Genomic DNA, 25,879 nt, shown 5'->3' with positions numbered 1-25,879 from the left:
CGCGGTCCCCGGCCCGGGCGGCGGCGGCGGCGCCTGCGAGAACCCCGAGAAGTTCCAGTACGTGGAGAAGAGCCGCTCGTGCGCGCCGCGCTGCGGGCCCGGCGTCGAGGTCTTCTGGTCCCAGCGCGACAAGGACTTCGCCCTCGTCTGGATGGCCGTGTGGTCGGCGCTGTGCTTCTTCTCCACGGCCTTCACCGTGCTCACCTTCCTGCTGGAGCCTCACCGCTTCCAGTACCCCGAGCGCCCCATCATCTTCCTCTCCATGTGCTACAACGTGTACTCGCTGGCCTTCCTCATCCGCGCCGTGGCGGGCGCGCAGAGCGTGGCCTGCGACCAGGAGGCGGGCGCGCTCTACGTGATCCAGGAGGGGCTGGAGAACACCGGCTGCACCCTCATCTTCCTGCTGCTCTACTACTTCGGCATGGCCAGCTCGCTGTGGTGGGTGGTCCTCACGCTCACCTGGTTCCTGGCGGCCGGCAAGAAGTGGGGCCACGAGGCCATTGAGGCCCACGGCAGCTATTTCCACACGGCGGCCTGGGGGCTGCCGGCGCTCAAGACCATCGTTGTCCTGACCCTGCGCAAGGTGGCCGGGGACGAGCTGACCGGGCTCTGCTATGTGGCCAGCATGGATGCGGCCGCACTCACCGGCTTCGTGCTGGTGCCCCTCTCCTGCTACCTGGTGCTGGGCACCAGCTTCCTCCTGACGGGCTTCGTGGCGCTCTTCCACATCCGAAAGATCATGAAGACGGGTGGCACCAACACGGAAAAGCTGGAGAAGCTCATGGTGAAGATCGGGGTGTTCTCCATCCTCTACACGGTGCCTGCCACCTGCGTCATTGTCTGCTATGTCTACGAGCGCCTCAACATGGACTTCTGGCGCCTTCGGGCCACAGAGCAGCCGTGCACAGCGGCCACCGTGCCCGGAGGCCGCAGGGACTGCTCGCTGCCAGGGGGCTCCGTGCCCACCGTGGCTGTCTTTATGCTCAAAATCTTCATGTCGCTGGTGGTGGGCATCACCAGTGGTGTCTGGGTGTGGAGCTCCAAGACTTTCCAGACCTGGCAGAGCCTGTGCCACCGCAAGATGGCTGCTGGCCGGGCCCGGTCCAAGGCCGCCTGCAGGGCCCCCGCAGGCTACGGCCGGGGCACCCACTGCCACTATAAGGCCCCCACGGTGGTCTTGCACATGACTAAGATGGACCCCTCTCTGGAGAACCCCACACACCTCTAGCGACAGGCCTGGCTCCAGGTGGTGGCTGCCCCCTCCCAGCCCTCCTCTCCCACCCCCCAGAGACAGCTGACTAGCAACCGTCCAGCTGTCAAGGCCAGGCGAGTGAGTGCGAGGGGCTGAGGCTCAGGATGGGGACCCAGTGAGGCTCATACCCTTGTGCCCCCTGATGCAGGGGGTGGGGCTGCCTGAGTCCCCAGAGGGTCCTAGGAGAGGGCTGGAGAGAAGGAGGGGGCAGAGAGGACATGGTCCCGCAGGGAGTTTATTTAATAATGATGTAATTTATTGCTGCGTTCTCTGGAAGCTGTGACTGGAATAAACCCCCGTGTGGCACTGCGGACTCCTCTCTGGGCTGGAAAGGGAGCAGGTAGGAGGGTGAGGGTCCTGCAGGAAGCTCCCTGAGTGGCTGAGCTGGCTGGGGTACTAGGCTCACCGCAGACCCCCGACCTCTGGCTCCGAATCAATCAGGAGAAAGTTCCCCTGAGGAACAGCTGTATTTTTCAAGTCACAGACACTGTGTGTGTGTGTGTGTGTGTGTGTGTGTGTGTGTGTGTGTGTGCATGCGTTCCCCTCTGTCTCTGGGACCTGAGTAGCATGTCTCTAAAGTGGGACTGGGATGCCTGCCAGGACACTCAGGGAATCCCCAGGGATGACATTGCCACCTCTGGCCCTGGGGTGTCTAGCCAGCTTGGGGCCATGGATAAGTTTTCCCTTTCTCACTTTGCTTTCCTCATTTGTGTAGAAAATGAGGGCGTCAGCCTGTCTCCAAGTTGTCTGAAAGATCCCCTTCCCTGAGGACTGAGGCTGGAGTATGACCATCCCCATGAAGGTGGCCAGTGTGTCCACTTCCCTCCGCGGAGCCCTCCCATCCCATGCCGGAGGGGAAGACGGGGCTGGGCTGGCAGCGGCATCTGGGGAGCACAGACGTGGGCCTGGAAAGGGCGGCCTGGAGTTGAGTGGGAATTGGGCCCTGGTTTGTGAAGCAGCAGCAGGACTGAGGTGCGGGTGGCTGCTATGAGAAGGAGGCAGGTCCGGGAGTTTGCCGCGCTCCACGCTGAGACAGCGTCACACCTTCGTGCCGGGAGGTAGGGAAAGGGACCGTGAGTGTCTGTGTCCTGGGGAGGGAAGCTCAGGGCTGCTGGGACCTACCTGCCTCTGTCTGACTGTAAGGCAGCTAGGTGTATGTGGGCATCCGAGAGGCCTCTTGTCAGTTTGGGATCAGGCCCCGGGGGCCCGTCTTGGCATCTGCCTTGTCAGCTGACTCCAGGCCAGGTGAGGTCTGGGTGACCATCCCTGGGTGTGTGCTACACACATCCAGCTTTCAATATCAGGCGATGCAAAGGGCCTAGCCCTGCTCCCAGCCCCCTTTAGAGCCAACGGGAGGCCAGGCTAGGGAACACCCTCCGCGCCCATGTCGCCTGCTTCTGTCAGTAGGAGCACGGAACCCCAAGCGCAGGGCCTCTCGACCTGAGTGCTTTGCCCCGTGCCAGTGGCCACAGGGACAAGGAAGTCTGAAGAAAAGCAATCAGGCTGGGTTAAGCCCACAGGCAGGTCTGTCCCAGGGGGTTAAGGCCCACCCCCACCAGGAGGAGCAGAACTGACCTGATCCCCAGGGGAACTGTAACTGTGACCCCGCCTCCCCCACCTATGCAGGTTCTTGCACAAGGAGCACCCTCACCTCACCTTCCCTTCCCGCAGAGCGTTCACGTCTCCCCATGCTTTTGAGCAACAAAGCCAAGTGCCTGGGCTCCTTGTAGCTCCCCATGAGTGAGGGTCTGTGCGAAAAGGAGCCCCCCGGGGGGGGGGGGGGCGCTGACTGCGGGAACAGGATTCCAGACGCCTGGCAGGAGATAGGCAGGTGGCCCTGGGGGCCAGCATCACAAGGGCGCCCCGAGCACCCACTTCCCTCCAGGGGCTCATGGCCGGTCCACTCGGCACAAGCCCAGTGCTGGCCCGCAGCGGGACGGGGAGAAGAGCTGGGGATGCAGAGGACCGCAGTGCAGGGTCCACAAGGCAGGTCCCAAGGGGCTCTGCTTCCAGCTGGGAGGGTTCACAGTGGCCCAGACAGGGAAGAAGAGCAGCTGAGGCCTCCTCTAGCCCTGGAAGCTATGAGGAAGTGTCCCAGACCCCATAGGAAAAAGAAAGGAAGCACATGTCCAGTGACATCCTCGCCCCCATGTAAACTGCAAGTGTGGAGAGGGCTCGGCCGGCTCGAAATCAGTCAGCAGTGGGCCGCACTGGGCGTGAACCAAGTCTGCCTCCAAGAGACTTGCGATCTCTACCATGGATTTGATTCGGTCCTGTGTGAGGGACAAGTGTGTAGCTTACGGGAGAAAGGAGGTGGGCGGGGAGACAAACTCACTTCCCACAGCTGGGCCTTCTCATCCTAACCCCCCAAAAGGAACATTCCAGAGCCAAGCTAAGGTACCTCAGAAACCAACATGGGGGCCATCACCAGCGCAAGCCCCATCCCCTTCCCACCCGGTTCTTGATGTTCAGGTGCAGCCGGCGTGCCCAGCCTGGCCCGTCCCGTGGGTCTGAGCTTGTGGGTGTGAGGCTCTGAGTTAACAGAGCTTCCTAGCCTTGCTCTGTCCCAAGGTAACACGGAGGCGGCTCACTCCCAGAAGTGGCACCTGAAGGAGGAAGCTGCCAGGATGTACAAAGGCTGCAAGGCCTGGGAGGGAGTCAGGACAGGGCAACAGGGCGCCTCTCTTCCCACCAGGACCCGGCTGGTTGGTTAGGGCCCTTCCTCCCCGGGCTGCTTTAAAATCCAGACAGGAGGTGAGAAGGCAAGAGTGGAGGTCTCGGGTGACTCCTGGAAGTAGTGGTTCAGACCCATCCTCAGGAATAAAGCTGTCACGCCCCGTTTACAGTGGTCACTTGGTCATCACCAAAGTGGCTCCTTCCCTTGAAATTACGGGCCTGGCAGGGAATGGATGGGGGATGTGCGGAGATGTCCAGCAACACCAGGACACACGCTAGAGCAGGACCTGTCCCGACAGGCACTACGACCAACACAGGGCTTCTCGGGGTGGCTGGGAATGCTGAGCGCTACCCAGGGTCTAAAACATGTTGAGGTAAAGCAGGGCATGGGGACACATGCCTGTAACGCCAGCATGTGGAGGCTGAGGCAGGAGGCTTGTGAATTCAAGGCCAGCCTGGGCAAGCTGATGAGCCATCTCAGCACAGGTCTCTGCAGAGCTGGAGGCTGGAGCAGACAAGCTGGCCGCAGCCAGTCTGATGATGTTGGGAAACCTGCTTCCTCCTCAAAGGCCTGAGAACCCCTAAATGCCTGGCGCAGGCCCTGTCTGAGGGCCACGTTCACCATGGCCAAGCAGCCAGCGCAGGGCTTGCACCGGATGCCAATGCTGTCCCGGTGACCCTGCTCAGGTGGTCGGGGTGGGCGGCTCTTCCCAGTACCCAGCACCGCAGCAGTGGCTCAGCGAAATCTTTGTATTCCACAGGCAGGTTGCTGGCCCCGCAGAGACCTACTCAAATCAACCTGACTTTAAAAAATAAATGAGTATAAATAAAACAAGAGTGACCATGTGTTAGAACTGTGCAAGCCGAGTACATGGGAATTCATTACACTTTTCACTTTCTGTGTATGCTTGAAATTTCCCCGGAAAAATATTGTCCAATGTCATGAGTTTCCCAATATTAAAGGAACACACAAATTCCCACAGTGAAGCCTTAAAGAATACTTCCCCCCCAATTCCACATGAAATTTGGGGGTTCTGACCGAGACAAGGCCAGGACAGGCTTGGCGGTCACGGCCCATCTAGCCAGGAATAGGGACGGTGGCCGTTCCTTTCCCTCAGGACCAAGTGAGCAAGTGGGCAAGCCGTCATTCCAGGAGCCTCTGGCCCGGGGAAGCCGCCTCCCGCTGCACTACCTGCCACCACCCAAGAGCACAAAGAAAGCCACCACGACTGTTTCTTCTTTATAAACACAGGTACATAATGTTTATTTGAAATCCCAATTTATTACAAGTCACCCTTTCACAGGGCCCTTCCTCCTTAAAGACAATTTAAAAACCAACCAACAATGCGGGCGTCACTGCGGTGGGAACACAGGATTCTCACTAGAACAAGGACAGACTGGATCTATGACAAGAAGCAGGGAAGGTGGCGGCGGCCAAGGTCAGTGCTTGCTCCAAGCCTGCAGGAGAAGGGAGGGACCTCACCTACCAGCCACTGGAGCGAACTCCCCACAGGCTCCCACCTACATCGTCCGGTCAAGAGGCTTTACTCTTCTTGGTCTGAGGGGCGGCGACCCCCGGTGGGCTAAAGAGCTGAGGTGCTCATGTGTTGATAGAAAAGAAAATTAAACCCTGTCTTACACTTTTATCAAAAATGTGTCATAAAAGGGAAAGAAGACTACAAACTTTTGCCTAAACGTAACAGCTAGGCTAGGCTGGTGGCAGCGGGAAGCTCTCAGAGATGTTCCTGCCGCCCCTCCCACCGAGATGCGCAGGTCACATGGGCTCCAGTCTGAGGCCGGAGTGGGGATGCGGGAGGCTGGGCCACGGAGGCCGCAAGAGCCACTGCGGAGGCAGAGGCCTGGAGCACCACCAGACCCCACCGCCTGCCTGCGCGGGCCTCCGACCCAGCTTCTCTGAAGGAGCGTGGCTGGATGAGGGAGGACGGGGTGTAAAGCAAACACATCATCATATAAATTGTACTGTACATGTGCCAAAGCAAGATGACAAATATTTTACAAGATGTTCTTTATACAATATCACTGCTAAAACGAGCAACTTTTAATAACTAGAAAAGTCAATTTAAAAAAATTAAACGTTACAGTCTTCCTGCTCCTCTTCCGCTCCCGAAGAGCTTGTCTGGTGAGTGGGTGGGCTGGGCTCCAACACCCTCTGGCCAGATCACTGAAGTAAAGGTTACAAGCATGATTACAAGCAGGACACCGGTCTCTAGGGAAGTGCCTTAGGTTTGTTTTGTTTTCTGAGGGGGTGAGATGAGGTGGGAGTAGGGAGCGAGCTGTCACAAAGAAGGGGAGGGGTATGCAGGAATGGTTCCAGGGAATGTCCCTTTACTCTGCCAACCTCAATAGACCACAACTGTCCCATGATGCTGATAATACAGAGTTCTCATGGCACTCACTGATACTGTCACCTGAGAGGGAGAGGTGGAAGAGACAGAGTATGGGCTTAAAGAAACACGATTGTGTATAAATACAGATTAAAAAGAAAATCAACACCACCTCCCCAATTGGCCTGGTTCCTCTTGATCCTGCTATGTAACAGTCACCCCTCCCTGGAGGCCAGAGGGGCGTGGCACTGCTGTGGGAGCCAGTTTGGGAGGAACCTTAGGAAGGAAGAAAGGAGAAAGACCTGGGTTTCCAGGAGGAGTTGCCTGGTCTCCTCCTGGAGACTTCAGAAAGCAGATTACGGCCCTCTTCTGCCCCTCATCTTCCTTGGCAGAGACTATCAGCCCAGAATCAGCCTTCCCAAGAGCTCTGCTTGAGTAAGGCCCTGTAGGGAGTTGGAGAACAGCCCAGGCTTGGAGTGGCAGGCATTCTGGACTCCATGATCGTTTCCTTTCCGAGTTCTTCTCCAGCTTCCTCTCCTACCCCTGGCAGTCTCCCATGTCCCCCTCCTCCCTTACCACAGCCCCCGCCTCTATTTCTTCTGTCTTCGTCCCCTGGACTGTCCAACGGGCTCTGGATCACTGTCCCCTTCATCGTCAGCAAGCCGATCAGGAAACTTCTTGCGTTTCCTGCGAACATACGGGTGGCCAGGAAGGTGTTTATGCAGCAGGGCCATGAGACACTGTTCTGTCTTCACCGTGCAGTTCAGAACGTGGCTGCCGCGGCAGTTGTAAAGCTCGGCATTGGTAAACACTTGCTTCATGTCGGTGAGAAACTCCTGCACAGAGCGGTAGTTCCCACAGGAACACTTGTTCTGCATCGTCTGGAAGTCCATAGGGTGGGTGATCACATCATAGTAGTCCTCGGCCTCGTCTCTGGTCACAGGCTCCCTGTAAAGAAGAACCAAATGGAGACATCCGCATGGTCCTGAATACAACTCAGAGAACCCTTCGTGTCAAGTAACCAGTGCCACAAGGCTCACACCTCTGGGTGTCTGCCACGTGGGGGGCAAAGGTGTCCACCCCTCCAACATGGAAGTGTTCATCCCTCTGCCACTGAGACAAATCCTAGAGGGAAGGGGCCCAGAGCAGTGCCAGCACCCGCCCAGCACACCTGAAGGGCCAGCTGAAGCGGTACTTCACAATCTTGTGGAGGATCTCCTCACACTTCTGCAGCTCTAGGCTTTGCCTCCGGGAACTGCGCTTGGTCTGAAGCACCTGGGGCAAAAGAAAGAATCTTATCACAGGTCCCAGAGCAGAGTAGGAGTAGCTAAACCCAGAAATGGGTATCTCTATCTCCTCTTTAGAAAGAAAACAGGTCAACCTTTTTCTTTGGAGCAGAGACATCAAAATCATCTGACGCTCAAGTCAGGCTGCACTCTCAGCCAAGAGGCAGGCGTCCTCCATCCGTCCCATCTGCCTCCTCCCTGGTGGACAGTGATCAAAGCGGCAGGGGGCAGGGCAGCAGTTGCCGTATTAACGGCAGAACTGCTGGAGGTGGTAAGAGAGGGCCACTGTCAACAGGACGCTGGCCCTCTGACAGCAGATGGACCTAGGATTATGGCGATACCATGGATGGGTATAAATAAGCAACTGGAAAAAGCCAGGTGGGTTATTTTGTGGCAAGAGGCCTCTCTGGGAAGAAAAGCAAGAGGTCCCACTCCCGTGCCTTGGCTCTTCCGCAGCAGGCACGTGCTGGGACTCCTCCCATCGCCAGCAGGGACTCTCGGAGCTGAAGGGCTGAGGGATGGGCCCAGGAAGATCTTTAAAGCCCTTTGATCTCCCTAATGGCTTGCTTTATGCTCCCAACCCCAATGTGATCATCAAAATAAGCAAGTTTACAAGAGCTTCTTTTTGTTCTTCAAAGCTCAAGTAAGATCTAAAACAAAACTACTAAAATTACATTGGCTGAGGTGCAACGGGGAGGGGAACACCCCTCCTCTAACAACTGTCGGCATAAGACCCAACAGTTAGTGAGGCTCCAACATTGCTGACATTCCCACAGGGAGACCCAGCCCCTCTGGGCCCACCAGCGACACATGGATACTATTTTAAAATCCTTAACAAGTTTCAGGCTGCTGCTAACTAGTAGAGACAGTTTGCAGGCCACACAGCAAGGGAATGCCGGACATAGCTGTTCCTGGAGGGCTGCTGCCTCTGTCTGCCCAGAGGCCGCCCATCTGCCTCATCAGCCTCCAGCTGGGGGAGGGAGGAGAGGGGAGGCTCCCCACCTGTTGCCTGGTGAATTCTCAATGGTGGGGTGGAGAATACAACAGCACGGCGAGGGGAAGGATAACATGTGACTCTTACCAGCTCGTCCACTTCAGCATCCTCCACAAGGGATGCCTTCTGCCGTGACCTCCTGGTAGGATGTGGCTTCTTCCCGGGCCGGCGGCCTGGCCTGGATGCAGGGGGGATGACAATCTGCTTGCCCCGGATGATCTTTCGAGGTCTCACTGAAATAAAAAAATACGGATTCAGAGCAGAACAACAGCATACTGAGAAGGGATGAGATCACTCCAATAGGCTAAGCAGCAGCCTCCCTTGGTTAAAGGGTGCTCTTGCTGTTCTGTGGGCCTCCCAAGCAGGACACTAAGGGACAGCAAGTGCGGTGAAGACTGTATAGTCTTTCTCAGCTCCCTAGGACCTTTCAGAGAGCCAAGTTCCCAAGTACTTCTACCCTGTTTGGTTATTCCAAACAAGGCCGTTCCAGGAGTCAACCGTACCCTGACTCATCCAGGAAGTAAAGCTGTTTACTAACAGGGCAACCTGGGTCTCCTCCAGCCAGAGATCAGCACTTACACTTGAGATGGAATCTGATCGTAAGACTGACTCAATCTCACAACCCTGAGCTATCCTACACTCAACATCCATCCATCCATCCATCCATCCATCCATCCATCCATCCATCCAAATGAACAACCAACCAAACCAAAACACACACAGGAACCATCCTTGGGAGTCTTTTCAGAGAAAAGGTGACTTACATAAAGGGCCAAATCTTTCTCTCTGAATTCAATTCATGGCTGGCCGCAGTCCTGCCTTCTTTCATTTCTGAAAACCAGACAGTGGGCCAAGCCATTTCCCTAAGGGCCCTGCACAGCACTGCAAAGAGAATGAGTATGAGGGCAACAGGGCCACTTGAGGCTCCAGCTGACAACGGGTGCCCCATCAGGCCCACCAACGACCCTCTGTCTTCGCTGGGGAACAATGCACTTGGGGCTTTTCCACTAAGCCAACTAAGGCTGTTCCTTGGCCTTTCCTTGCTGAAGCTCTGGATGTAGAGAGGACATCTTGGCAGAGATGGGGTCCAAACAGGCAGTGACTCCCGGTACCGGAGGAAAACCAAAAAAAAAAAAAAAAAAAAAACAAACAGGCAGTGACAAGAGAACAATGAGCAATGCTTTCACTCTATTTCTGACCATCACGAGCTTTCATGGATCCAGGTCTTGCGGCTCAAGGTCAGACTAGGAAGAAAGGAGAAGAGGGAAAGAAGTGGAGGCTCAGGTGCTACGGCCTTGAGTCACACTGGGAATGCCTGGAAGGTGGAGGAGACAAAGGATGGGAAGTACCCAATACTTCCTAGATCTTTTAGCAGCCTCTGGAACCCTACAAAAGGAACGGTTCCTCGGAAAAAGCAACAACATGGAAGTAGAAAGCAGTCATTGGTCTGAAAACAGAACCAATACAATGATATACTCAGAATCTGTTCTCAGACAAATGTGCATGCATTGTAACTCTGGCCTCCATCCACTACAAGGCCAGCCTCCTCACAACACAGGACTAATGAACTACCTGTTCACCTACCCTGGGATTCCTGAAAATCACATCTAGTAGACAAACAAAAGGGCCTCCCTTCAGAACAGGTGTGTCCATGTGTGGTGGAAACTGCTTGCAATCCTAGCACTCAGGACTTGAGGCAGGAAGGTCCCAAGTACAAGGCCAACTCGGGCTACATAGTGAGATCCTGTCACAGACAGACAGACAGAGAGACAGGACTGGAGGTGTAACTGTGCACCTCCTGAATATGGGGAGAGGAAAAGAACAAATGTGCAAGCTCAGCACCTTTGGCTTCTATTTGTACCACTAATAGTGGTGGCCAATCATGCTACCAGTTACTCCAACAGGAATGAGAGGGCTTGGGGCATGGTCTGCCTTCTCCCTCTGGCCAGACTGTCATCTCCAGCGAGGAGTCCTGGGTAATCATGACTATGGAGGAACAAGAAAACAGCCTGTTGCTAGACACAGGTGCAAGTCTCTCGGTCCTTCTTTTCAATCCTGGCCTTCCTTCCAGCCATCATACCTCAGTGAAAGGAGTCACTAGTGAGGAGGTAATATGCTATTTTTGACAACCCTTAGGCTGTAACTACTTATTAGATCCTTCTTGCATATCTCTGTCTTCCTGAGAAACCACTTTGAAGATACCACCACGTATTACAGCAGCCACTGATATTTTCCTACTAATCTATCCATAACTGTGTAGTTTGTAATGTTCCTATCCTATTTCATAAATGGATGTATGTTTATTATTATGTGTTTCCTACAACAACCATTGAGAATAGTTAATGATTTTTCAATAGGTCACTCATGTATAGCTCTATTTATTTTCTTTAGAAGCCACTTTGAAGATACCAAAGTATAGCACAACAACTCTTGATAATCTCCTACCTCTTTTGTCTCTAACGCACTATTATTTGTCTATTTGTTTTCCTGAGAAACTATTTTGTAGATAATAATATGTAAAACGATAACCATTGATAAGTTCCTACCATTTTGTCTGTAATATGCTAAGTCCCCCCTATTATTATGTTATTATTTTACTCTTTAAAATTTAAAAAAAAAAAAAAATAGTGGTGGCCAAAACGAAACAAAGAGGGCCAGAGATTTAGCTCAGCGGCACAAGTGCCTACCTGGCAAGCGCAAGGTCCTGAGTTCGATTCCTGGTACCAAACAAAACAAAACAGAACACCAAAAACCAAACCAAACCAAACCAAAGATTCAACCAAACACCTGCTCCCTCTCCTTACACTAAGTATGATTATTCAGAGCTGCTATGATCTTGAAACTGTACCTATCTCTTCAATTCTGATTTGTGGTCTATTTTCAGTCTTTTTTTTTTCTGGTGCCAGGAATCGAACTCAGGACCTCGCATTTGCCAGGTAAGCACTGCATCGCTGAGCTATTATACCCCTGGCCTTGTGATCTGTTTTCTATTCACGTATAAAGAGCACATTTAGGGAAGTTTAGGGAAGAGGAAGCCTATCAAAAGGCTGGACCAGCTAGGTGCAGTGACACACATCTATAACCCCAGCTACTCAGGAGGCTGAGGCAGGAAGACTAAACGGCTCTGAAGTTCAAGCCTGCTTCTTTCTCAAAATTAAAAATAAATATGAAGGGATGGCAATTTAGCACAGTGAAAAGGTCCTGGGTTCAATGGCAGGAGGGACAGGGATGGGATGCCTGCAATCCCGGCATTCAGGAGGCAAAGGTAGGAGGTTTACTGTGAATCTGAGGCCAGCCTGGGCTGCATACTGCACGGTGAGTTCAGGAAAGAAGAACATGAGCAAGTACGTACAGTCACTGTGGTGAGTGTGAATGATGAGGCCACTTCCACTGGCATCTATCTAACGAGAAAAACTCTGAAGCCACACACCTGCACACTCCAGGGAAGAGAAAAGTCAATGGAACCAGAGCAGTTAATCTGTCACAGGTTGGTGTCCTTGCGACCACATCACTTACTTCCAAATAGGCAGGTGATTCACATCATCTTGGAAACTAATTTCAACACCCGGCAGGTCAGCCCCAAGGAAGAGAAGACAGCAATACTTAACTACTGCCAGCACAGCCTTCTGCGCCAGCGGGGGAAGCCTGCGAGGCCGACAAAACACTTACACCGCAAACCAGCCACTTCATAATCTTCTTCCTCCTCCTCCTCCTCTTCCTCCTCCTCTCTTGAGTCACTCTCATCATCGTCACTGTCCTCAGAGGCAGACTCTTCAGTGTAATTCCTGTGCGGACAAAAGACCATGTAAAAAGCACAGTTCTATACCAAAGTGCTCCTGAGAAAGGCTAAGGTCCCACGGGGATCCCCGTGATGATTTTCTCTTCATAGACGAGACAGAGTTGACAAGGGGAGCAGCCTACACCTAGGCCAGGACAGTTTTTCACAGAATCCAAAATGAAGCCCCAGCTGTATGCTTCCCTCTGTTCAGCTCCAAAAGGTTTGGACAATACACAAGTTGCAAAAGAAATCAAGATCAAAATGCAACTGCACCCCTTTCCACGCAAAATACAAAACACTATTACTTTTGAAAGAGCAAGATAAGGTAGCATTTCAGGTACTAAAAGCTGCCCCGACTCTGGGGTGGACTGAAAGGATAAAGAGAGCCCAGACAGGTGTTACTCCACCTTGACGCGCCCCTTCCAGGAGTTGAGACAGCTTGCAGATGACCATGACATCAAAGCAATGGTAATCCCCAGCTCAGAGCAGCTGGTCCAAAGCCCCACACTTCACAGCAGCATGCCTCATCTCTCTAAGTGTAGCTGGAACGGAGTGAGAAATAATCTGCTAATACTGTTAAGGTGGGGTCACGATCAAACAGCTTTGCCCTTTATAAGGGAGACCATGCCAGAGTGCCTATAAGCTGCTCTTTTACAACCTCAAATTTCAATGTAGAAAACAATATTAACTTGGCAAATATTAGAAGCCTCCTCTTTACAAGGTCCTGTGTTTGGGCATACTGATACTTGAGTGTAGAACAAAGCATCACCTCTACTCACAGGGAACTGACAATCTCATGGGAGGCAGCTATGTACAAAATTCAGCATAAAGGCAAGAGACAGGCACTGAAATCCTGTTTCAGAGATTGAAAGCTCAACTGTCACAGAAGAAAAACAAGTCTAAGGATGTAAAAGACTCTGAAAAAGCAGTGCAATTTGAGCTAGACCATTGGCAGTTTACCTAGTTAGGAGTGCTAGACAGTATTCCCACACGGGAGGAAGGATGAAAAGCGAACAGTCTGTAGAGGAACAAGGGCTCCAAAACCTAGGTCAGAGCTGTGCAAGTTTCAGTATTTAGGCTTGAAGTGTGGACTTTATTCTAGAGGCAATGGAAAGATGGGAAGTTTAGTTCAGGAAGTGACCAGATCTTTGCCGTATGCGTATCACTCTAATATCACTGTAGCAGCTGGGCGGGTAGAGGGCATAAACAGGAGGAAAGGAGAAGAATGGAAAAACCACCAACAGGGCCCGGGTGTCAGACATGGGGAGGAGGGACAAATAATACCAGGGTCCGTGCAGAACGCCGAACAGGTGAGCGACCCTTAAGACATGTGCACACTGGACTAGTAACATTTAGCAAATTACTAAATATATAGGACAAGAGAAAGTCCATGTCCAAGCTGATATCGAAGTTCTAATCAGGCCAAGGAAAGGAAACACAGCTCTGGGGAGGGAAGGTAAAGTAAGTCTGATGGCACACCTTTAACCAAAGTTGGTTGCAAAAGGCAGAAGGAGAGAGCTATGCATTGTCACCTGAGAAGAAAGTATGACCAGAACTATAGATGTGGGCCAGGTGTGGTAGCGCATGCCTGTAATCTCAGCACTCGGGAGGCTGAGGCAGAAGGATTGCTATTGACTTCAAGGCCAGCCTGGGCTACATAGTGAGTTCAGGACCAGCCTGAACTACATAGGAAGATCCTGTCTCAAACCAACAACAACAACAATGAAGACCATAGATGTGGCTGGTATTGAAAACCAGAAATGCTGGCCTGCAGCCAAAATCAGGTCAGAGCTCTTTAAGCTCCTACTGAAGTAACATAAATGATCAGGCTCTGTACTCAAAAGATTAGCTTAAAGTGCCACAGAATTACTCAAGTTTAAGTAATTGAAGCTTATTTATTCATTCACTTATTTTTAAAAGAAAAATTCTCACCTGCCACGGGAATTGCGCCTGGCAGTAGCAGGCTGGCAAGCTGGGCACTGCCACTCGCCATCTGGTACTTCATAGAGGGCCGGCCTCAGACAAAACAGGTGGAAGGCTTTATTACACTCATCACACAAGATCAGTTTGTCATCCTCACCTGCGGAGAGATAAACTTGTACAGCACTGTCCACAGCACAGCAACAGCCACTGACTTATAAGAACTGCTGACTCTCAGCCAATACCACAGAACAAACGGCTAGAAGTTCCAACCCAGCTTCTTTAAAAACAAACAAAAAAATGGCAGTCATTTACTTAAAAGAAATATGGCACAGACCAGAGCAGAGGTAATTTAGAGAAGAGGGCTCCTAACTCATACCCCCAAAATCTATCCAGGGTTAGGACAGGGTGAGCGGTATTTATTAAGAGGCAGCAAAACCCAAGCGCTGCCTAGGAAGGGCTGCTCTTCTCTGACCCTGGCCCCCAAATGCTTCCCAATGCATGACTGGCGTGACTCTGAGTCATTGAGCCGCCTCACATTTGAAAATACACCACAGTCAATTCTCTCAAACCTTCATTTTGAATCAGCAATTGAATTTTTCATAAATTTTTTATCCTTGGAAATCAAACCTTGACCTAATTCATAAAATAACTTTAGTCACTGAGAAGTTAACCACACCTTTTACACCCATGAGATGTGAAAGACCTCAGCTTTAAAACAAATATTCCTGGGGCTGGGGGGACACGGGACGATGACACAAAAATAAAACAAATATTCTCAATGACACGGTCTGTAGGGCTCAGCGCCGAAACCACCAAGTCAGCCTTCTATGGCATGAGCACAGACTGCCCCCTGCTGGAAGCACCTATCTCACTGCATAGATAACGCAAATTCTTAGATCATAAAATTCAGATTGATGCAATTTTCTCTCTAAAAACTTGAAGTCTGGAGAGATCAACTGCTCTTATTATATACACTAAACTGAAGAACAAAGCTCTGCTCGGATTCACTAGCATGTAATTTCAAAGACAAGCACTTAATAAAACCTCAGGAGAAGGGGCTGAGGATATAGCTCAGCGGCACAGTGCCTGCCTGGCAAGCACAAGGTTGTCAGTTCGATTCCGGTCCCAAAAAACAAAACAAAACAAAAAAAACAGGAGAGAGGTAAAACTCTGCTCCATCATACTTAAAAAGCGTGTGCATGTACGCTAGTTTCTCTTCAGATTGCATAAATCTTTTGCCTTTTACTAAAATGTGTATACACAAAATTCTTCAGCAGAGAAAAGGTCTTGAGACTGGAAGTCCTAGTCCCTGCTACCCTTTGAATAGTGATTTAAACATACCTTTCTTTCGACAAACTTTGCACCTGGCATTTTCTGCAGACATATCCCACTTGATACAGGCATCAAGCATCCCAAGTAGAACATGCATTCTGGAAAAAGTTTGAGCTTCACGGATTGCTGTCTTCCACTTTTCCAGAGCAGATGCAACCTAAGCAGAGATCAAACCAGGCCAGATTACTACAATGACTTCAAAACCACTGAGATAAGACTAGGAATGGGCAAACAGACCTGAGAATTTGAGGATGTCTGCCTCCTAGAGCATTGCCAATCTAAACCATCTGTCTTATAAGAAAAAACAAAACCAAATAAAAAGAACAACACTCCAAAAGGAGGAAAAAAAACCTCACCACACATCACAGAAAGACTAAACAGAGAGAGGAGGGAATGACCACGGACAGGTCTCTTTCAGTGAAGTCTACTTTTTTTTTTTGTCTTTTTGAGACACGGTCTCACTATGCACTTCAGGCTGGCCTTGAGCTCACTTTGTAGCCCAGGCTGGTCTCGAACTCACAATGATCCACCTGCCTCAGGCTCCCAAGTGTTGGGGTTATAGGTGTGCGCCACTACGCCCAGCTTTTCAGTGAAGTCTACTTAAAAGGCTTTGTATCCTTTAAAAGTAGGAACCAAGTACAGAAATGTAGGTCAGTGCTAAAGTATTTCCCTAGCATGCATAAAGCCCTAGGTTCAATTCCCCAGCAACACCTACAACAAAACAAAGCAAAACTCCCAAAATCCAAGTATGACTGTTTCTGTGCTATGAAGGCCCGCGTGCAACAATGCTGTACACCTGACGTAACCGGTTAACAGATGACCTGTTTCAGCACTAACCTGTGCCATAACCCTGGATTCTAGGACCCATACATGGCACAGAATCTATAAAGCATTTCTGACAATCCTCGAAGTATTAAGTGCCTAATACAAAATAATTCCTTTCGACTTTTTTTTTTTGAGACAAGGTCTCACTATGTAGTACAGGCTGGCCTCAAACTCACAGCGATCCTCCTGCCTCAGTCTCCTGGGTGCTGGGATTACAGGCGTGAACTACTATGCCCCGTCTTTTTATCTTCTAACTAAAGTAAAAATTTTCAGGTCCCAGGAGTCAGCCTCCCTTCATTATGGACAGTTACTCTTAGCATAACCTGCTTTTGTGCCCGTCCCCATCAACAGAGAATACAAGTTAAAGATCAGCCCAAGAAAAAAAAAATAGAAAGAGGGGAAAATATATTAGGGATTCTGGTAGTAAACATGATTCTCTTTCTCTTATACATATTCTAAGAAGGAACAAAATCACCATTTTAGTCAAGTTCATTTGTATTATTACTATTTCGTTTTTTAAAAAGTGAAGTTTTTTGAGTTTTCAGTGTGCCTCTCACATAAATGATCAAATGACCATGTATGTACGCAAATACTAATTTAGTGGTAACTGTTCTCAAAAAGCACGACAGAGAGACGGCGGGGATAGCTGGAGCCCTGGGCTTGTCTCAGGCGTTGAGGGAAAAAACACAACCAAAGGTCAAAGACACTAGAGCTAGCTGCGAGCACTCACTACAGCTGAAGGTTGAGGGAAGGGAACAAAGGCCATCATTTTTCTTTTCTACGAAAGTACAGAATCCAGAGAACTTCGTATATATGAATTTATGAATAACAAAGATACAGTAAACACAGATCTACACTTAAACACAGATAACTAAAGTTCTAGTAGAAATCAACTCTTCTCCAACTTCTGTTGCATGTTCCAACTACTGCTTTCAAAAACAAGCACAATGTCATCAGGCCTTCTGCCCAGCTCCTCTGTTAAAATTTGAGTCCAGAGTCAAAGCTGCCTTGCTGATCTATACTGGAGAGAGATGGCAGCACTGCCCAGTCACTTTTCAAGGAACTAATCCCAATCTGTTTAAAAGAATATAAATGTGAGATAAAATGACTTGTTTCTGCTTTCCAGATGGGAGTTTTATTCTGTCACCCAGACCTGTCATAAACTCCTACATTCAAGTGACCAACCTATCTCAGGTTCATGTCCTAGTACTGCTGATAACAGGCAGAGGTTGCACCACAAATGGGCCTAGTTGTCCTCTGGTGGGAAGTCAGATGCAGTGCGCACAGCGCTGGAGAAAACAGTCCTATGGACACGCAACACTGCTTTATAGTTCCTAATGATTTCCTATTCATTATGAAATTTAAGCACTTAGTACCTCAAGCTCATTAAAATTTTTCTAGAAATTTGAAGAGATCTTGGAAATAAGCTTATTTAATTTTATTTTTTAAAAAGTTATGAAATGGCATTGTGTAACAGGTGACTTTCCGCTTCAAGGTTTATTCATATAGCTTATAACAGCACACATTCCTGCCACACCCTCCTGGGTGCTGGGATTACAAATGTACCACCACGCCCAGCTCAGCCTCTTAATTTTGAGGGCAAAAACATTAAGATACTCAAGATTTGAGAAATTCTCTTGTCTCTCATTGAACAATATCCCAAATGGTCTAGTATATTAGAAAACAAAAAACAAAAACAAAATAGCTAGGTGTGGATACACACACCTACAATTTCAGCTACTCTGGAAGCTCAGGGAGAATCAACTGCAAGGTTAAGGTCAGCCTGAACAACTTGGTGAGACCTGTCTCAAAATAAAAAATAAAACAGGCTGGAGGGCCTATCTCAGTGGCAGAGTACCCCGGGATTTATTCCTAGTACTGCAAACACACACACAGAGCCCAGTGTGCTAGCTCAAGCCCATAACAGCAGCACTTGGGTGACTAGGGAGAAGGAACATGAATGAGCCGAAGGTCAGCCTGGGCTACAAAGTGAGATCCTGTTTCAAAAATACAAACCAAAAGAAAATAAAAACTTTTGAAAATCTACATTCAAGGCAGTGTTTTTAAAAACAAATACTGGCAACCTTAACCCTGATGGCACCCAGTAACAACCTTGTGCCCTGCATGCTGTTGGGAGCCTAGATACATTATTCTGGTGTGAGACTCAAATTCTCTAGTGTACAATGCTTAAATGAAGTTAACTCCTAGTTAGAGATAGACATAACAAATCAAAAAGGAAGAATCACATATGCTTTCACTGTCAGTTCCTTTGATTCAGCCTAGGAAAGCCAATCATCCTTCCTTGGGAGGGATGTACCAAGGCTTTGTATCAGTCTTCTACAACAGACAATTCAAAACAGAAAACCAAGTGCCTGCTGCCTTCCAAAATGGAAAGGATACACAAGATTCACATGGTGCCTATAAAAGAATGAGAAGCAAATTCATAAGGCATTCATTTTTTGAAATATCAACAGTACGCCACAATATGCACAATGACTGGGTTAATTTCTAAATATGTAAGGAGATGGAAATGCTAACTACTCTGATTATATGCTATATACATGTGCTGAATTACCACACTGTACCCCAGAAGTCTGTACAATTAAAACACTAAATTAAATTAAATTAAAAATAATATGGAAAAAATAGGTAACTTTGGACAAACGCAACCAAAGTAAATGAGAGCCAAACAAAATCCAACATTTTGTCAAATTATAATTATCTTTCCCATTTAATTCAAATAAACAAAGTAACCTTAAATACTTAAGATAATCTATTATCATAAAATGACTGGAAAGACAAACTATTATAAATAAGGAAACTGGAGCCCACATTAGAGACTGACATAAACTCATGCAATAGCCTAGTGCCAGCTGAGAAAACCTTGGCCCTTGCTAAGTGGAAACTTTCAAAGCAAAGGACAGTGGAAAATTTCCGAGCTGGAGTGAAGGTGCCCCGTGGTGGGGAACTGTGGGGCACGACGCCATGTTCACGCAGAACATTGGCGCGAGCTCGACACTGTCAGACTGACTTTCAGAAGCTCTCTGGCTTTCTGCTTCTGTGCTGTCTAAACCTGGGGAGGCAGGGTGGCAGATTTTCCCACCTAAGCTAAAGAACAAATCTGCTCTGACAAGCAGAGCTCACCTCCCTGGAGGACTGCTTTCTCCTAGTACTCAAAAAGAGCTTAATGAGAACTCTACACGTACTAGTTAGCACTCAGAGGAAAACATCAGAGGAAAAGAAACAGCGAGGAAAGATGGCCCTCTTGGAAAGACATATCAAGATTCTTTTTATGAAGTGAACTCAAGGCCAGCCTGAACTGCATAGCGAGACCCTGTCTTAAAAAGACAAAAAAAAAAAAAGAAAAGAAAAAGGAAAGATTCTTTGTATAGAACTAAGTTAAAAATAAAGCCCAGACAGCATTCAGCAAGATGACAACCACCCAGTGATAAAAGGGGACTAGACACCCACCTAGCATCTTAGATCTAGTATCTTCGATATCTGTCTAGAAGGTTGCCTATGGTAAGCAGCCATTAAAAGGAATACAGAAAGGTGAAAATTTATCCCAGGAAGATAACAACATACCTGTGAGGTCCCTAAATTGAATTAAATGTTTATCTAGCCTAACTGTATTCTTTTCTGCTGCCTCTTACCCAAAATTATCTTTCCTATGTAAACCATCACTTGTGGCCTCAGAAAGAATAGGGAGGGAGGATGATGACTATGTATAAATATTTGAGGTGTTTTAGTAAAGAGAAAAGGCTCATTCTGTGTAAACTGGAAGAACAAACTAGAACCAGCTGTCAGTGACAAAGACGCCAATTTCAGTTCAAACTGAAAAGACCTATGCCACTTCTACCACAACCTGATTAATTCCCACTTATTCTTTAAAACTCAGCTTCTCTGTCACCTCCTTTGAGAAATTTCCTTTAACAGGCGTTGGCCAAGCACTGTTCATTGACACAGATGACCCCTGACTTAACAGTGATTCAACTTTCAATGTTCAGACCTTAAGGTAGTGTGAAAATGCTACAGTGCATACAAGGAAGACTTCAAAACTGGACCTCTCTCCAGGCTCATAATACACAACAATACTCTCTGATGCTGCTGGTAAGACCTGCAAGCCACAGCTCCCAGGCAGCTAGCTAATCACAAGTGGGAAACACCCAGGGGCTTACTGTGCACTGTGCTACTAAGCTCACATCAGGCACTTTCTGCTCTGCTCTGCTCTTTAGTGGCATTTGTGTCAAATTCCACAAGTCAAGGACTCAGTCTCACAAGATTGCCCTCCAGATGCCTGTCCCAGGTTACTACCATACTAGCTGTAAATTGAGGGTTTTCATAATTCCTAAGGATGATTGGCTTTCCTAGGCTGAATCAAAGGAACTGACAGTGAAAGCATATGTGATTCTTCCTTTTTGATTTGTTATGTCTATCTCTAACTAGGAGTTAACTTCATTTAAGCATTGTACACTAGAGAATTTGAGTCTCACACCAGAATAATGTGCCAAGCAGGCACTTATGCCACTGAGCTATATACCCAGCCCCGTGCATGAGTCTTGAGGACACAATTCCACTTCTATGAGGAACCAACTGCAGTCAAATTCAGAGAGAGAATGGTGGTCACTAAGGGTCGCTAAGGGGAGGAGGAAATGGAGAATTCATGTTTAGTGTATGCAGTTTCAGGCTGGAAAGATGGAAAAAATTCTAGAAATGGATGGTAGTGATGTATGTATAGCAGTATGAATCTAAACTGTACACATAAAATGATAAATTCTACATTATGTGCATTTTACTGCAATTTTTAAAACATTCAAAAACAACCACCACACCTTTATATAGAAGAGAACTGAACTCTGGGAAGCGGGGGTTATACCCACTCTGTACCTCTGCTCCACAGACCAATTTGAAAACCACAAACCTCATAGAATTGACCAGTTTATCAAAAACAGGAACACCTGGGCGTGGTGATATATGCTTGTAATTCTAGCATTTGGGAGGACTGCCCTGAGTTCGGGGCCAGCCTGGACTACACAGTGAGATCAAGGACAGCCTGAAATACATAGCAAGACTATCTCAACACCCACCCACCCCACCAACCAACCAGGAACAACAGACTCAGAACACAGTGCTTACAAGTAGCTGAAAGGACAAGGTCAGACTGCTTTAAAAGCAAATTACATTCTCCTACACAATAATAAAACTACGGTGATATCTTATTTTACAAAACATCATTTCACAATTTTGGGGAAGATGGCTATGTTTGTAGCTATATGGGGGAGATGGCTATGATCGTGTTTGTCACTCGATGCAGCTTGCGAATGGAACTAAATCTCTGCCAACTCTTCTCTGTGAACTGTGGCATTGCTGTAAATGTTCAAAGCTAAATACCTTTTCTTCTTCTGCCATTTTTTTCTCTTCATCCACTTCCTCAGTTTTGGCTGAATCTTCACTTTGGAGTTTTCTTCTCTTTTGCTTGGGAGCCATGAAGCCTTGAAGAAATTTCTTGATGACACTGGCCTGAAGGGCAATGACACACTCACCAAAATCCTTCAGTTTCTCCAATGAAATGACCTAAGGAAATTATTTAAAAACTCTGTTAAAAGAAGGCCAAAGAAAAGATGTAAGAAGTCCGTCTTTAAATTCAAATTGACTTAGATTCAAGTATCAAAAGGGCCACATGACATGATATACCTGTGGTTCCTTAGTATACCGGATGTACTTTAGAAGTAGCTGACCGCTGGGCATGGTCGCACACATCTGTAATCCCAGCACTGAGGCCAAGGCAGGACAATCACTGTGAGTTCAAGGCCAGCCTGGGCTACAAAGTGAGTTCAAGACAGCCTGAACTGCAGTGAGACCTTGTCTCAAAAAGCCAAATAAAATAAAACAAAGAAGAAAAAAACAAAAAGACAAGTAGCTACTTCCAGAAATTTCCACTACTTTGGGAAGTTACCCAGTATGCTAAAATTTCATCTACTTCAGACTGTCCAACAATTGCCAATTACCTATTATGGGTGAACTATGGTCTTAATGCAAAGACAAGCTGAGGAATATCAAAACTTCCTGCCCTCCTGTCAGGTAACATGATTTACATATTTGATCTCCTTTAAGCCTGGCATCTATTTTATGGATGAGAAAAATGGTAGCCAAATCTCTTCATCAAAATCATGTTTGTAAACACTACATACTATGATCAGTCACACAAGGCATGCCAATTAAGAAATACCATTTTTGTGGCCATAAACATGAATAAATCCTATGCCAGTCAAGATGTAAGCCAGTGTTAAGCTTAGTACAAGCAACTGACAAGTATCTGCTACACAAAAAACTAAATGTGTGACATCTGAAGCTGGCAAAATCATTTGGGATCGATTTTTCAAAAAAAAAAAAAAAATCATAAAAACAAAAATTTAAATCTGTTTTTCTAGGAAATGTATGAAGAATTTACTGCTAGGCTAATTAAAAAGAAAAAACTTTCATATACAAGATGTTATATATAATTTGCTAATTCTAAGAAGAGACACAGACTATATAAGAGATTAAAACTACTTATAACTAGAGAAAGTGAGGAAAAAGACCCAATGTTCAGAACAAGCACACAACTGTAAGAACACACACGCCAGAAAGCTTGGAGTAGTGACATGCATTTATAATCCTAGCAACTTAGTCAGCTAAGGTATGAGAACTGAGACTTCAAGGCCAACCTGGATGACACAGAGAACCATTTAAACAAAAACAAAAAACAAAAAGAAGGCCAGGCATGGTAATGCAGACCTGTAATCCCAACCCTTGAGAAGCTGAGGCAGCAGGATCCTGAATTTGAGGCCAGTGTGTGGATTACATAGCAAGACCCTGTCTTAAAAACATCCCCTCAGAAGAATACACACGCCAAAATGGGTATAAATGGGCACCTCTCAACATCTGCATGGGACTGGTTCCTGAACACAACCCCATCCCACACCCATATCAATACCCATGACATCTGAGTCCCTTATATAAAATGGCACAGTACTTCCATATAACCTATACACATCCTTCTACATATGTCAAATAAGCTCTAGATGACTTATACCTAATACAATGTAAGTGCGGCCGGGGATATAGCTCAGTGGCACAAGCACCTTCCTGGCAAGCACAAGGTCCTGAGTTCAGTTACCAGTAACCCCCGCCCCCCCCAAAATCACTGTAGTACAATGTAAGTGCTATGTAAATAGTTTATTAAATGTAATGCTTAAGGAATAATGAACAAGGTTAAAAAAAAAGTCTGTACATGCTCAATACAGCTGTCATTTTTTCTGGAATATTTTCCATCAAGGTTAGTTGTGGATGCAGATGAAAGAGGGCTAATGTGAAAAGATCCACAGACATTAATGTCTGGGATTATATGGGCTTTATGATTTAAAATTAAAAAAATACTTTAATCACTGATGGATAATATTTTGCTATCTTCTTTTTTGGGGGGGGGACGGGGGGGGTCTTTCTGAGACAGGGTCTCACCATGCAGTTCAGGCTGGGCTTGAACTCACTTTGCAGCTCAGGCTGGTCTCAAACTCACAATAATCCTCCTGCCTCAGCCTCTCAAATGCTGGGATTACAGACGTGCGCCACCACACCCAGCTTTTCCAATCTCCTCTTCTGCTTTGATACCGAAACCTATCTAATGTAGGAATTGGGGTCTCTTCAGAGTTTCACCTATATGAGTGATGGCGAACTTGTGGCACGCATCCCACAGCCGGCTGCTTGTTAACACTGAAAGGTCTAAAAGGTTCGCCATCACTGGTAAAGGTCTTTCTGAGCAATAAATGGCAGGGCTACACATGGGCCTTAAATGCAGGCCACTTAATGTTATGATTGATGTTCAACATAAAACAACTCCTGAGGTAACTGGGTGTACAGAATGGTTAAAAGCAGTATGCACAACCATGTCACACTTTAAGGCATAGCCATCATAAGGAAAGATACGTTAAATGATGTTATGACAATGGTTTGACCATTAGTTTTCATTCAAAGGAATTGGTAAGTTTTTTTTTTAAACAAAAGTTTTGAGCCAACTACTAGATTTTTTTTTGATCATCAGCCAAAGATAAAAAGGGGGAAAAAATCTATGTACATAAAGAATTTCTAGATCTACACCTTTGAAGACAAAAATCAAATATATCATTTCTAGAGTTATCCTGAGAAGTCCAATAGTGCCAAGGAACAATTTCAAATTGAGTTCCCACGAGTGCCAATTTCCTAAGTTTTCTTGTATTCTTACCCGGGCTTCAAATTCTGAAGTTTCTTCTACATATCCAAGTCCTCCTTTCTGTAACCTTGTTGCAACTTCAATGAGATCACTCCGCAGGAAGTTTAAAAGTTCCTGGTTGCCATCACAGGATTTCAGACCTAAATTAGGCTTCCGAGCCAGATGAATAGAGTGGATAATATCTTGGTACCTAGAAGAATTGGGGGGCGGGAGCATTTGCAAAGGAAAAGAGAAAATATAAAAACTTTTGAAAGTGTTCTTTAAATTTCAATTACTTGAATGTTTTAACTCTAGAAGACTCATTTAGGTATTTTTTAATTTCTCCTTGGTATTTCTTAGTAGTCTAATGTTTCCTGTATAAAATTTCAAATTTCTCTTATTTCTTGCTTCATTCTAAAACTTATTTTGTATCTGATAATTCCAGCATCTAGCAAATATTGCTTTCCCTAATTCTTATTCACAATGCCTTGTTTCTTTATATATTTTGTGTTATTTTCTTTTTAACCACGAGGTTCCTAGAGTTTTGCCTCCAGAAACTGTTGGGAGGCCTTGTTTGAAGCTGTGTTCTTCCAGAGAACCTGCATTTGTTAGTCACAAGAAGTTGCTGGGACAACTTTAAGTTGTCAGCTCAGGACTCATTGCAACATTAAGAAATGTGAGTTTAAGTGGAAAACCTGAACAACCACCTTCAGAACAGTTTACTCTCACAGTAAAAATGAATTATTTGAGGGTCCAACAATAGAGACTGACTCCTCTAAGACTCTCCACCCAGCGCAGACCACAGACTATCATGGTTTCCTACAAATGAAAACTAAAGCTCAGCAGCATTTTAGATGAATATAAATTTCCTTTTTCTTTTTTATAATAAAGGTTTCTAACATTATTTTCCTCTGAATATAACTCCACCATGTCCCACTGTTTTATGTTTTTTATTTTTCAGCACTACAGATTGAACCAAGAGCCTTCACACTGAGCAATATCCCCAGCCCTTTTCTTATTTTGAGATAGGATCTTCCCATGCTGCTAAACTGCTGAGGCTGGTCTTGAATGTGTGATCCCCCTGCCTCACTATACTCAGGCGACTGGCTTTCTTATAAAGGATTCCAGATTCTATATAATTTTCCTTCAATCTAAGTCATACCTAAGAATACATTTAAGTTGGTAGCAGTTAAGATCTTTATAGTCTCCATTATATAATGTATTTCTAATTTCAGTGCAAT

General features: G+C 47.1%; 2 protein-coding genes across 2 annotated transcripts in view; one reads left to right on the top strand and one right to left on the bottom strand.

Moving 5' to 3' along the window:
- Fzd9 (frizzled class receptor 9) lies at nt 1-1,558 on the top strand (the record flags this gene model as incomplete). The annotated part of the gene is given in 1 exon segment (XM_005396896.2): nt 1-1,558. A coding segment is annotated over 1 exon segment (1,228 nt), but the record flags the coding sequence as incomplete, so codon positions are not given.
- Nucleotides 1,559-5,160: 3,602 nt separating this feature from the next.
- The window catches only part of Baz1b (bromodomain adjacent to zinc finger domain, 1B), a gene marked incomplete at its 5' end in the record, with an annotated part of 57,301 nt that continues 36,582 nt past the window's right edge, over nt 5,161-25,879 (bottom strand). Inside the window, 8 exon segments of the mRNA XM_013520577.1 lie at nt 5,161-7,221; nt 7,445-7,548; nt 8,641-8,786; nt 12,223-12,338; nt 14,264-14,411; nt 15,596-15,743; nt 21,803-21,985; nt 24,672-24,849. Of these exon segments, the coding sequence (XP_013376031.1) occupies nt 6,864-7,221; nt 7,445-7,548; nt 8,641-8,786; nt 12,223-12,338; nt 14,264-14,411; nt 15,596-15,743; nt 21,803-21,985; nt 24,672-24,849 (1,381 nt within the window).

The sequence above is a fragment of the Chinchilla lanigera genome, unplaced genomic scaffold, assembly GCF_000276665.1.
Source record: "Chinchilla lanigera isolate Chin_1 unplaced genomic scaffold, ChiLan1.0 scaffold00055, whole genome shotgun sequence".
Lineage (NCBI taxonomy): Eukaryota > Metazoa > Chordata > Mammalia > Rodentia > Chinchillidae > Chinchilla > Chinchilla lanigera.
The sequence above is the reverse complement of the archived record's forward strand: the minus strand, read 5'-3'. Positions and strand labels throughout refer to the sequence as shown.